Source organism: Myotis daubentonii, chromosome 14 (assembly GCF_963259705.1).
Source record: "Myotis daubentonii chromosome 14, mMyoDau2.1, whole genome shotgun sequence".
Taxonomy (NCBI): Eukaryota; Metazoa; Chordata; class Mammalia; order Chiroptera; family Vespertilionidae; genus Myotis; species Myotis daubentonii.
Window position 1 is genome coordinate 50,209,856 of NC_081853.1, and position 13,392 is coordinate 50,223,247.

Genomic DNA, 13,392 nt, shown 5'->3' on the forward strand with positions numbered 1-13,392 from the left:
TGGCCCTGCCTTCCCTTCCGTCCTCATCTTCCCAGCTCACTCCATCATGCTGCGTTCCTGGACCAAACACGTCCCACTAAAGCTGGACATGAGGGAGAGAGGACTAGTTAGACGCCTTGGTTCAAACGCAGCGATGAACCCGGCGGCTCTCCTGTGGAGCCTGCCAGGTTCCGGATGCCCAGCGGCCGAGGGTCAGCTCGATCAGGGTTTCTGGGCATGGGGACCAGGTACAGTATTCAGTCCGAGCCAAGTTTGAGAGCCAGTGACTTAATCGCTGCTGCTAATGGGCGGCCTGTTCCCCATGCGTCTCACTTTATAGCTTCCACGTGGAGTCGGGCTCACAGCCAACGCTCTGATGGTGACGGAGAGCCTCAGTCTGGTCCTGATTAACTCCAGGATCACACAGATGTCCCTGAGTCATACATGACAAACATTTTATTGCATTAAGAAAGGCATCTGTTAACTGCTGGGCTGCAGGGGGACCGCCCCTGAGGCCACTTCAGAAAAATGGCAGAGAAAAAAGATTTTCAGCATCACACAATGGCTAGCTGCTCCCCCACTTTCCCCATCAATATTCCTCAGTGGCTACGGTCAGTTCTGGTGGGAGCAGCGAGTTGCTGACTTCACGTAAAGCCAGGATGATCCTAGTTCGCCACCAACACAGGTGCATTCCTGGCCACCTCCCAGCAGCCGGACTGCGGCGGCTCGAACACAGGAGGCAACGCCGGGTGGCGCCCGTCCCATCCTTTGTGGTGAACCCGCTCTGGGGACGGTCTCAAAGGCAGCGTTGCCATCTGGGGCCCAGTGAGCAGACTCCCTGCGGGGCTGCGGTGGCTCTGAGATTGGTTCCATCCGCGGCTGGAAGCGGCTTGGTTCCGCCTCGCTGCACAGCAAATGTTCTACCCCGCAGGGGCGGTTAGCCGAGCGGCTCCTCACTCAGGGAAGGAAGTGGTGCTCCGCCCGGCCCGGCGGGTGGCGGGCGCATCCAGTGGGGCGGGGGAGGATGCCACCTACAGGGCGGAGCTGAGGAACAGTGGGGATGCTGGCACAGGGACTGGCACCGCAACGTCTGAGGATTCCGGCGTCCATCCACGTGCTGGGTGTTTGGACCCACACGGCTTTCCCATCTGGCCTGCGCGAGGAGCCACCCACCACGATGCCCAGGCTGTTACCCATTCAGAGGGACTGTCCACGCTGCTCCCAAGCCTCGAGGGGCTGCTCGGTTTACCCGCAAGTTCCTGGGTGTCCCTGGGGGGTGCCATTTCTGGATCCAGAAGCACCAGGCTGCTCGAGAGGCCTGGTGCTATGCCCATCACTTCCTGTGCCCGCCCGGCCGTCTCTGGTGGCTTCAAGGGGGTCGATGGCTTCCTCCACCAGGTAATGCGGGGGGTAGGCTGCCCCCCACCCCGCCACTCATCTTTCTCCTCTGCCCACCCTCACCCTGCACCAGGCCACACCACAGGGCACACTGCTGACGCCCATCTGCCGGAGCGCGAAGGTAAACATTCAGGACTTCTGTGTTTCCCGCCCTGGCCGGCACCTTCGTCGTCGTCCGGGCCTGGACGCAGGTCCTTGGGGGACGGTGGGGTCACTCCCGCACCAGGAAGCTGATGAGGGCCGTCCTGGGCGAGAGGTAGGCCTTCTTGATGCTGCGCCCCCGCAGGAGCCTGACGCCCAGCTCGCTCTGCAGGACGAGCTCGTGGACTTTGTCCGGGTCCTGGGCCACGTGCTGGGGCACAGGGACTTTGCCGCAGGCTTTGTTGTTGATCTGAGGAGAAAAGCCGGAGACAAGCGGGGCTGAGAGGCAGCAGCCAGGTGCCCAACCCACTTCCTGCCAAGGGCCCGCTGTCTGTTGGGGGAAGGGGGTGTGGGGAAGGAAGGAGGACAAGGCAGCGCCCGCTTCTTGGAGGACCAAGTGCAATGAGAGAGCGAGGATCGAGAGGAATCTGATGTAGCCTTTCTGCAAGACAGTGTTCAGAGGGGGTGCCCTCCACGGCCGACCTCCTCACCATCACCCCCTCCCCGCCTGGAACCAAGAGCAGCTAGTGAAGCTGAGAGAGGCGGAGACAGCTCGGAAGGAAGACAATCACCCTGTAATGTGGGACAGGCTTATTTTCCCACTTTCCAACCCCGAGGGCGTGAGGGTGCATGCGCAACATTGGTACCTGGTGACCTCCGACAGAGATGCGGGCGAAGGAGATGGGTGGACGGGGCAGGATGGGCCAGAAAGGCCACAGAACCACCAGACCGACAGGACAGGCCCTGCCCCGCAGGCCCGCCTGCGCTGGGGGCTGCGGGAACCACTCACCAGCACGGCCATCTGCACCACGTCGGGCGGCTGCAGGAACTGCGGGTCCACAGCCGGCCACGGCTGGAGCAGCACGCCGGCGTCCCAGGCGTAGTGGGTGCAGAGCTTCCTGGGCACCAGCGCCAGGCCTGCCAGGTCAAGGTCAGAGGGTCACTGAGAGCACTCAAGGCTCCGGAGGCTGCACCATGGCTTTTCCGAGCCTTACCAGCTGCTCCCCACTGCCTCCGGCCCGGCTTATCCCCAGGCTACGGGCAGCTTTTTCTCACAGTGCCCGGAGCTGTGATGGATGGACACGTGTTCTAGGGAGACCGGGCTGCTGGTCCGCGCTGGTCCCTGCAGTTCCGTCGGGGACGGAACGCCTCTGTGCTGAGAGCAGATCCCCAAATCCCAAGCTGCTGGCTTCCTCTTTGGGCCGCAACTATGGTGGTCTGAGGGCCCCACGACTTCTCTCCACCTCCAGGAGGCGTTCCTGCCAATCATGGAACTGGAGAGAGCTGACCGTGGCTCAGGGTGGGTCAGACACACAGCGGCAGAGGAATGAATCCCCGAGTGCTTCCCGCTGCACCCTGAGCTGAGGCGCCGTGCCCAGGCGCTCCCTGCTCCGTCTGCACCCACAGGGCTGCAGGGCCAGCTGTCGGTGCCCGAGCTTTACCTGGGGCGCCCACAAAGGAAAGCTCTGATTTGGAAGCCTCTGCAGATTCCGTGAGCTCAGGTGATGCCCCCAAATGGGGAGGGACACACATAGACAAACAGATGCCTGGGCATTACTTAAACACACAGTCAACTTTCCTAATCTTCTCCAAGCAGTTCTCTTCCCTATTGGTCTGTGATAGTTCTTTTACAAATCTTATCCTAGAGGTGGCTTGGGAGTATTCACTGCGAAGCTACTTGACGTGCCCGTCTGCGAGGAGGTGGAAACTCGCCTCGACGTGAATCCCCGCACCCTGCTCCCTTCGTAGGGAAGGCCTCGCCACCAAAAGCTGCGGCCGCCCTGTCTCCGCTGTGCGCTCAGTGACGCCCGACGCACCTCCTGAGCACAGGCTCCCTGTCTCGTCGAGGACTGTGTGTGACCGGCCGGCAGGGCCACAGGCCACGGGCCACTCTGAGCAGCACTGGTCCGATTTACCCTGCTGACCTCGTCTGGATTCTCGCGTTAGTGCCATGGGCGTCCCTGCCGCAGCTTTGTCTGTTTTCCTATCGGGCGCTCTTGCAACCCCGCGCTGTCCGTCCATCTCGGGGAAGCGACGGCCCCTCGGGTCGGCGATCGAGTGGTGGACAGGGCCGGTCCCTGGGCCCCGCTGGCCCCTGGGAGCTGGGGCTCCTGTGCTCGCCAGCGAACTCGCTTTGCTTCTAACACATGTGCCTCCAGCAGAAGCAGGAAGTAGCCGCCCGCTTGCTCCTCAGAAGGGAGCCTACTGACACTCACGTCTAAGTAGAAGGCGGAGGTCACGGAGCGAGATGGCCAGGTCCTTCTTTTAGCCGCTGGCCCGGGATGGCGGGTCCCGTGACCCAGCCGCACCGGGAAGAACTCAGGAACCTCCACCAGGCATCGCACAGGATGCTGCCCGATGAGGGGCCTTGGTAGAAGCGGTTACAAGTTCCCCTGTGAGTGAACGAGGAAGCCCGGCCTTCCTGGAGCGACCCGGACGTGTATTTATAGCGGCCGGCCCGCGCGTTTCCATATGGACGGAGTGGGCCGTCCTGCCAGCGAGGAACAGAAACCCCCCGGGACCTATGCAGACTCTGCCTCCCGCTCTTTTTAGGGAAACAGAGGCCCCTGACACTGGCACAGCAAATACGACGGTTTCCGTACGTCAGGCGGGTCGGGGCGAAGCTGGCCCGGGGAAGCACGTGGAGAAAGTCAAGCGCAGCTGGGAAGTGGCCGGCCTGCACACAAGGCCGCCGCGCAGGCCCAGCCTGGCCCATGGCCCCCCTCCACCCCCCCCCCCCCCCGGGAGAGCTGTCGTCACTGACCTTCCTGGGAAATAACCGAATCAAGCCCCCTCCCACTCGGAGAGCTGGCGAGGTCGAGCCACCGGAAGAGAGTGCCGGGTGGGCACAGCTCCTGTGGACGCCAGGCCTCCCCGGGGCCAGCCTCAGGCCTGCCTCACACACACAAGGGGGGACGTGGGGACGCTGTGGCGCCTGACCCCTGTGCCTCGTCCAGCCCTCGCCATGCCGAGCAAGTGGACAGGAAGCGAGGACGCATCACTGTGGCCTTTGCCCACTGAAGCCCTGCGTGCCCTGGTAACAGACCCAAGTTGTTAACACCGGGGTGTGCCTGGCGGCCTGTGGCTGAGGACACAGCAGAACTGCAGGCTCAGCGAGTGTCAGCTGGGACCCTCGATGCCTGGGACCGGGACCCTCGGCTCAGAACAAGTGTTCACACCTGGGACCCTGGCACCCACCTGCCTGAGGTGCTCCCCTTGGCTGGCATCAGCGTGCGGGACTGAGCTTCAGGCCCTGGCTGAGACGCTCAGGGCCGTGTCCGTGCCGCTTCCTTGGGAAGAGGTCCCTCACGGGGATCAGAACTGCGTTGTTGGTGAAACTGTTTCCTGGCATCTCACACCTGCAGGCGCTTCCCAGCTACGCTTGGACTTTCTCCGTGTGCTTCCCCAAGGCCACCCCCCGCCCTGACCTGCGTGACGTACAGAAACCGTCGTATTTGCCGTGCAAATGCCAGGGGCTTCTGCTTCCCTAAAAAGACTGGGAGGCAGAGCCTGCATGGAACCCGGCGGGGGTTTCTGTTCCTCGCTGGCAGGACAGCCCGTTCCCATCTATATGGAAACACTGTTGTTATCTTTATTTATTATTATTAATATTTTTAGAGAGAGTGGACAGGAGGGGGAGAGACAGAGAGAGAAAAACATCGATGTGAGAGATACATCAATTGGTTGCTTCCTGCACGTGTCCCGACTGGAGATCTAGACTGCAACGCAAGTACATGCCCTTGATCGGAATCGAACCTGTGACCTTTCAGTCCATGGGCTGATGCTCTAACCCAGCGGTTCTCAACCTGTGGGTCGCGACCCTTTTGGGGGTCGAACGACTCTTTCATAGGGGTCACCTAAGATCATCGGAAAACACATATATAATTACATATTGTTTCTGTGATTAATCACTATGCTTTAATTATGTTCAATTTGTAACAATGAAAATACATCCTGCATATCAGATATTTACATTACGATTCATAACAGTAGCAAAATTACAGTATGAAGTAGCAACAAAAATAATTTTATGGTTGGGGGTCACCACAACATGAGGAACTGTATTAAAGGGTTGCGGCATTAGGAAGGTTGAGAACCACTGATCTAACCACTGAGCAACCGGCCAGGGCTGTCTCTCGAATGCTGCTAGTTCTTACCTTTCCTTGCCTCCTTTGTCTTCACTCTTGGAACGTGTTCAACCCTCATGAAATCCCTACAATTACCTCCTCAACTCCCTTTCCTTCTAAATCACTAACTCAGTGTCACTGAAAATCACAACCCCCAGTCCAGGGCTCACAGAACCCATCACAGAACACCGCCCACCATGGTTGTCCCCTCACTTGGAGCTGGTCAGGACAGCACCCAGTCACCACTTCCTCCTTGTGGTTCCCTGTCTCTTCGGCTCCGTTTGGTCTTTGAAAGACTGAGTGACGTTTTTGGCAGCGTGTGTGGCCAACGGCACTTATTTCAGGAGCCGGTGCTTTCTGTGTGACTTCCGGGCCTCTGGTCAGCACACACGGGAAGCGCCGCGGTGAGGTCTGCTACTTCTCAGAGGCCCCGGATAAAAGCACCGTGTCGACCCAGAATTCTAGGCGGCCTGTCTCCTGCGAAACGTCCCAGTGGTCACAGGAGACCACTGAACACAAGGTTTGGGGGCCCAGGGCCTGGGACCCGCACAGCCACCCGCTCAGCACCTGTCACTTCATTTCCATTCCCACCAGGGGCCACTGCAGGGTTCAGCGCGGCCCTCCCGCACCTGCCGGGCCTGGGACTCGGGCGCTGCAGAGAAACACGCCGACAACCCTCGCTTTCCTAAGTGAACTGAGACTCGTTCAGGCAAGATGCTTTAACAGCAAATAAATTCCATTCTTTTCCTTCTAACAAAGAAAAAGACTAAAACCTCATGCTATTTTACAAAATAGTTCCATATCATATTAAAATTACAAAAAATGGAGATGAGGAAAGGAAAAGAATAGTTAAAGGTTGCTTAACGCAGAGAATGTTCAAATTATTATTTTTAAAATATTTTTTAAAATTGATTTCAGAGCGAAGAAGGGAGAGAGGGATAGAAACATCAATGATGAGAGAAAACTGATCGGCTGCCTCCTGTATGCCCCACACTGGGGATCGAACCCACAACCTGGGCATGTGCCCTGCCCGGGAATAGGACATGTCTCCCGGTTCATGGGGTGAGACATTTAACCACTGAGCCACGCCGGCTGGGCTCAAATAATTTCTTAAGAGGAGAAGATGCGGGTATTGCAGCGATGGCCTTTCAGAACCACCAGGGGCCCTAAAAAACGTCCTCAATGAGCTGCCCCAAGACGGGAAAGCACAGGGAAGCCCTGCCTTCGGCTGTCACCTGACAGCAGGTCTTACATTGAGGACACAGCCCACCTGCCTGTGCATCAGAATCACCAGGAGCCTTTAAAGCAGGTTCTCCCACCCCAGAACCCAGAACCCGATCTCCAAGGGCGGGTGGGGCAGAGGCATCCACAGGGAACCATCTGAGCCTCAGGAGGTCACACCGGCTGCAGTGCCGGCTGAGGAATCAAGGGCCTGAATGGCAGCCTCAGTGGGTGCCGTTCAGATCTGCTCTGTCCGTCCGGGGCCCCTTTCTCCATCTGTGAAGTGGGACTAACCATGAGTTTCTATCTTAGAAACATGACATGGGTCATGACGTGTGGGCGCCAGGAGGCTGGGTGAATGTTCTGCGGTGACATCGGTACTCACACTGTTCCAAAGGGGGAGGAGTCTTCCCCTTTGGGTGGGGTGACCACAAAGTACCACTATTCCAAGCACAAGACGAGCACAGATGCCAAACCCCGGGCCCCTGGCGCAGGACGTCTGAGTCCCGCATCAGGTTCTGCAAGAGGCTCGAGCACGTGCTGGGGAGCAGTGACTTGTTGGGCCAGGACGCCCACCTACCTGCCCAGAGCTCGGAGGTGATGTGAGGGGCCATCGGAGCGGCCATCACCAGCAGGGCACACAGAGCGTCCTCGAACTCGGGGCTGTGGAGGACGACTCTCGGAGAAGCTTGCTGCGGGAGAGAAGAGAACACGGATGTAAGACTGCGAAGGCACGTGGAATACGCACAGCAAGCACGCCAGGACGTAGCTGACGTCTAGACACTCCGCAGGCTGGAAGCAGCCTTCTGGACCAGCCCTGTTGGTTCTGGACCAAGAACTTTCCCCAGTAGATGACAGTATTAAAAACAGCTTCAGCAGTACCTACAAGTACACCACTCTTAACTGAGCACTTACTGTGCCCTCAGTCTGACGCCCACTCCCTCAGCTCTCACACGGCCCTCTGAGGGCGGCGTTCTGACCCCATGGGACAGCAGGAGCAGCTGAGGGTTAGAGAGGAGTCATCTCCCTGGGCACATGGCTAATGTCTACCCCAGTTTTTATCCATCTTCTAATATGGCATGTTTAACTATACTAAAAGTGGCAAGCCTTAGGTAGTTCAATCTATAAATCTCTTCCCCTGTTCTTAAAGGCTTGGAGAGGGCTTCATTATAAAAAGCATGTGTTAATAGTTTTAATAGTTAATAGTTTAAATGTGTTAATACTTTTTTTTTTCTTGTCCAAACAACTAACCCCTTGCCCAAGTTCCATTTGTTGGCAAGTCCTTGGCCGGGCAAAAAAAAAAGGACAGTCATTGTCCCAAGGCGATGAGACTGTCCTGCAAAGGCGGACTTCTGTTCTCAGTGAGAGCAAACCTGACTGGTCTAAGTTAAAGGAATTAAAATGTTAATGATGCCGGGGGGTCGGGGGTGGGGGGTAGTCACAGGAGCCCAGGCAGTGGGAGCAGGAAGAGGGGGCACAGCAGGAAGGCTCAGAGGCCCTGGGCTGCTCCTGGAGTTGTCAACCCACCACCTAGGCCTGTGCGTCCCCATCACCAAAACACGGGGGAGGGGGGCAGAGGGGGGCGGAGGGTGGTGGAGCGGGCTAGGACCAGATAATCTTTCGGAACCTTCCAGCTATAAGACGAGGCTGTGACTATGGACAAAATGCTTCTTTGAGACAAAGAAGGTGACACCGTGGTCCTGCTCAGTCCCCGGCCTGAGCCCTTGCCGGCACCTCGGCCACAGCCCACGGGGACAGACAGGCCGCTTACCAAGAGGGCCCCGCTGAGTCCCATCAGATGAGAAATGGCAGAGTTCAGAGAGAAGTCCTCCGTGAAGTGGGTGGTCACCTAGGGGTGAAAGTTGAATTATTCACTTTCTTCAGAACTCCTCCAAGCTTTCTGCAAAGAAACAGGGCCTCATCCAAAAGTGTGAATTGAATGAATGCGACCATAGCTATTTACACGTGTTCACTGGCTCAACTCATCACGATAATGTTTCATCAGCACAAAGAGTGTTAAAACCATGTCGATGGTTCCTCTTCCCCCACAGCTGGGAGGTGCTGGTGCTCGTGGCGGGTCCTTAAGAAACGTGGGGAGCAGGAGGCAGGACCCCCAACGAGCAAACACGGAAGCCAGAGTGGACAGGAGACAGGTAAAGGACGGCCTGTCCCCTCGGCTGCGCGGCTTCGATTCCTAAGGAGGAGGATCAGCGCGTGGACAAGGTTCATCCTCCATTTTCCAACGCGCAGTCGACCTCGGACCACGAATACGATTTGTCAGCTTTGCCCTGTGTGTGTGCTTTCCCATTCTGACCACGGGCGAGGAGACAGAGAAAGAACACATCTTTCAGATGTCCAGAGTCCCCGCTGTGTTGAAATAACCCACTGCTCTTCTCTGACAGGGCAGAAGGACTTGCCAGGCCCTGAGAGAAAGTATGTGGAATGAAAACAATCCCTCAGGCGCCACTCAGAGCACCAGCGCGCTCCCTGCCTCCGGTCTCCACGCCAGAGGACGGAGGGCGAAAGGAAGCCGAGGAGGTGTCCCCAAACGAGACCAGGCTGCGCCCGGGGCCACGTCAGGTCACACAGCCAGAGAGGAACAACACCCTTCTTCAGTGTCATCGGCTACCAGCACCCGGAAGGGACCGTGGCTGACTTTAGACATTTGAATCAGCACATTAAAAAACAGCAACGCAGCCGAGGAGCATCTGGGGTCTCTGGTACCCGTCAAAAATGGCTTCAGGGTTCCTAAATGCCTTCTTTCAGAGACTGACATTTTTTCACCAAGTTCTTAAAAGGCAAATGTCGCCCTGGTGGCTCAGGTGATGGGAGCATCATCTTCCACACCAACAGGTGGTGGGTTCAATTCCGGGTCAGGGCACATACCCAAGTTGTGGGTTAGATCCCCCAGTCAGGGCACATACAGGTAACATCACTACTTCTCTCCTGCGCTCTCTAAAAATCAATTAAAAAAATATTCTCAGGTGAGGATAAAAAAAAGTTCCAACTAAAAAAAAAAAAAAAAAAAGGCAAATATCATTTTATTAGAACAGACTCCTAGATTTAAAAAAAAAATTAAAGGGTTTGTTATCAATGAAGAATATTTTTAAATGATTTAGACAATAATACACGATTCTCTAAGAATATAACATGAATAAATTGTTTATTTGCAAACATTAACCCACAATAACTCACACAGATACTGTGCAACAACGTCACTGGCTGGGCACGTCCTGCACCAGGGAACTTGGATTCTAGCCTCTTGGCTCCTAACTAGCTGTGTGACTTTCTGCAAGACGCTTAACATGTTAGGTATGGACACATGGAGAGCGGGCAGCTCCCTGAGATCCGGGCCACCTCCGGAGAGCAAGTCTCTCCACAAGAATGCTGCACTTCTGCTCCGCCTTGGCGAAATATCAAAGCAGTAGATGGATTACTCAAGGCCGGGGGGCCACTACAATGAGGAGGAAGGTGGCCACACAAACCTCGAGTGCCCCTTACAGAGTCGCCCAGTGTCCCCGCCAAGTCTCTGACCTGAGAGATGATCGTGTTCTTGAACGCCCAGAGCTTGCGGGCCTCGGCTCTCTCCTCGCTGCTCAGCCGCTGGGGCCTGGGAACCTCCCCGGAAGCCCTGGCCTCAATGAAGCGGGTTGCCAAGGACCACAGCCGCTGCTGCCATCTGAGCACGCCGGGCAGCGCGTCGGCTGTGATGGTGTCGGTAGATGAGAGAGAAAGAGAGACACATGGGAATGACTGGGTTACTCCTGAGCCTCAAAAAGCACCTGTGAACTGAGGACACACCTGGCTGTGCCCCGTGGATGGATCCATGGGCAGGTGGATGGTCCTCCCTGGCCGCCACTGTCTGGGAACTCAGACCAGGGCGATTCCATCAGATCTCAGCGACCCAGACGCTCTGAGCACCAGGCGGCAAGGCTGCTTAAAGTGCCGCCCATGACTGTCCCTGCCCTCGGAGCTCAGAAGCTCGGCCAGGATGTGCGCACTGCACACTGCCTGATGAAGTGTCTGTGGCACAACAGGGAGCCTGGGGACATGGTCCCCATCTCACCGGGGCAGGTAACACTCAGGGCGGTGGTCTGCAGACCGCTGGGAGCCAACGCGTACAGCACGAGCTGTCTGCACACCACGTGTCCTTGCCAGACGTGTGGGCTGCCTATGTCAACCTTGCTCACCCAATCTGGGTGCTGATCTGATTTCCAGGAGAAGCTGAGCGCCTCATCCTGTCGCCCTGGATCAAGGGCCAGCCAGATGAAGGCCAGGCCGGTCTTCCCCCCTGGGCCACGGGACTAGGCGCTCCTAAGCCTGATGCACACGGGGAAGGCTCGCTCGGAGCAGGTGCCTGGAGGCTGCCTGCAGCAGGGGAGGGAGCAGAACTGCGCCCCCAGGTCTGCACTTCCTAATGCCGGGTTCTAAGGCAGCGGGCCCAGGACTGGCGCCTGTGACGGCTCCTCCGGCCACCCTGCGCCCTAGACATGAGGGGGCAAACTAGGGGGTGATCCAGGCATCTGCGTGTATCTTCCCGTCACACGCATGAGCAGATCACCGAGGAAGCGTGAATGGCCGCTGGATAGGGATCCAGGACACCCAGATTATTTTACATATTTATCATACATATTACTTGTAAGTATGTAATAAGCATGCCACATACTACCCATGTTAAATATGTAATGTGTGTATTAAAGACACTTATGCTATTTATAAGTATGTGATGTGTACATATAACAATACAATAAATCCAAGATTAGTTTCCTTCATGCCGTTGCAGATCTAAATGGCTTCGAGAGAGACTTCCCCAAGGGGGCTCCGGAGGCTGTGGCGACCAAAGAGGTCCCGTAACAGCAGGCCCAGGCCCAGGCCGGGTTTCTGGACTGGTGAGGGTGATGGCACTTCCAGAAAAACCCTGTCCGGGCAGACCAGGGGCCCAGGGGCAGCATGGAGGCCAGTCTGGCTCCAAGGACACGTTCTCAAGGTGGGTCCTCGTGGAACCTGGGTCCACGGGCTTGTCGGAGGCAGGCTCCTGGGCCTGCCTTGGGGCCGTGGCGGCAGGGGTGAGGACGGGGAGCCTGTGATGCCAACGAGCTCCCGGGTGATTCGGAGGCTCATTCACCTGAGACACTGGGCTCCCAGGGGCACCACCCTGGCTGATGTGGACAGACGGCCACTCGCTTCACGGAGCCCATCTCCAGACCCCTCTCCCACTGCCTTCGGCCAGGACAGCGGCGTCCCCGAATGCCTTTAGCGCACAGGCTGATGACAAAGGGGGCCGAGCAGGAAGAGGCAGGCGACTTACTCTTGAGGTCCCACAAGATATCCTTCTCTGGCGGGGCGGCGAAAAGGAGGTAGAGGCGGACCGTGTCGATGCCGTACTGCTGCACCACCTCCTCGGGGTCCACCCCATTGTGCTTGGACTTGCTCATCTTCTCCCACGTCACCTCCAGCGTCTCCTTTGTTTTTGCATGAACAGGGACAGAACCTAGATGCCAAAATAATACGGAGGTACGGCGTGTGCACCTCTGAACTGATTCTATGAAAATACATTCAATAAGAAAACAGTGGGGAACCAAGATGGCGGCGATATAGGCAGACGTGTCCCAGGTCGTGTCCCGGAGCAAATGGAACGAGCAGCTGAAGCTAGTAACACTCACACCGAATTGGCGAAATTGCTCAGCTGGTGAGAGGGTTTACAGCCGGGAAGAGCAGAACTTCCCTGGTAAGGTAAAAAAAAACCAGGGATTTGGGCAAGAAAGTTTGCCAGACCTCTGAGCCCAGAGAGTCGGAGGGAGACCGCGTGGCAGACAGCCGCGTCCCCTGGGACAGGCACAGCCCCTGACGGGGGAAAGGAGAACCGCGGGATTCCTGGCGCCGCCAGGGAAATTGAGAGCTGGGTTCTGTGATCACGGAGGACTGAGCCTAAAGGGGGCAGCCTGAAGAGCTGACCTGACCATGCAGTCCCGGTAAGAGAAGAAGCTTACAGAAACCAAGCCTTCCCCGTTTCCGTGGCCGGCATTTGTTTGTTTGTTTTCACTGAATCCTGTTCATGGGACATTTCGGATACAGACACTCACCTGTGCTGAAGAGAGGGAGAGTGTGCTGGGGAGTGGAATCTGGGGAGAGACTGGGGAAAGAGGGGGAGCCGGGAGAGGTGGTAGTGAATTGAGTGCTGAGACACCCCAGAGCCCCGGACTGGGGCAGCCACCCGCTCCTGAGAGGGAGTCTCCTCCCCCCAGCCCCCAGGCAAGGAGCACAGCCACACCCAGATTCCACCCTGTAGGAGATCAAGGATTAAGATAACCTGATCAGTCCCTGGGAGTTAACAGGGTCTGGCCTATAGGGGGATTTTCAATCCCAGCAACAACATAGCGCCGGTAACTAACTATTACGCAGTCAGCTCTGGGCAGTGAACTTCCACTGGACAGAGAGGCCCTATAGCCTCAGAGGCCAACCCCAGAACACTGCCACCCAGAGGCTGACCCACAAACTGACTCTTTGCTAAACACAAAATAAGGCA

The 13,392-nt window shown here is 57.0% G+C and overlaps 1 protein-coding gene across 2 annotated transcripts in view; it reads right to left on the bottom strand.

Annotated features, from left to right (window-relative positions):
* Positions 1-420: 420 nt before the first annotated feature.
* Positions 421-13,392, bottom strand: part of LARS2 (leucyl-tRNA synthetase 2, mitochondrial) — a 110,347-nt gene continuing 97,375 nt past the window's right edge. For both annotated transcript variants that reach the window (XM_059664329.1, XM_059664330.1), the window contains exons 16-21: positions 12,175-12,357; positions 10,401-10,570; positions 8,638-8,715; positions 7,447-7,558; positions 2,309-2,436; positions 421-1,768 (exon numbers count right to left, since the gene is read on the bottom strand). In XM_059664329.1, the coding sequence (XP_059520312.1) occupies positions 1,589-1,768; positions 2,309-2,436; positions 7,447-7,558; positions 8,638-8,715; positions 10,401-10,570; positions 12,175-12,357 (851 nt within the window). In that variant the 3' untranslated portion in view covers positions 421-1,588. The remainder of the gene's footprint in view (positions 1,769-2,308; positions 2,437-7,446; positions 7,559-8,637; positions 8,716-10,400; positions 10,571-12,174; positions 12,358-13,392) is intronic.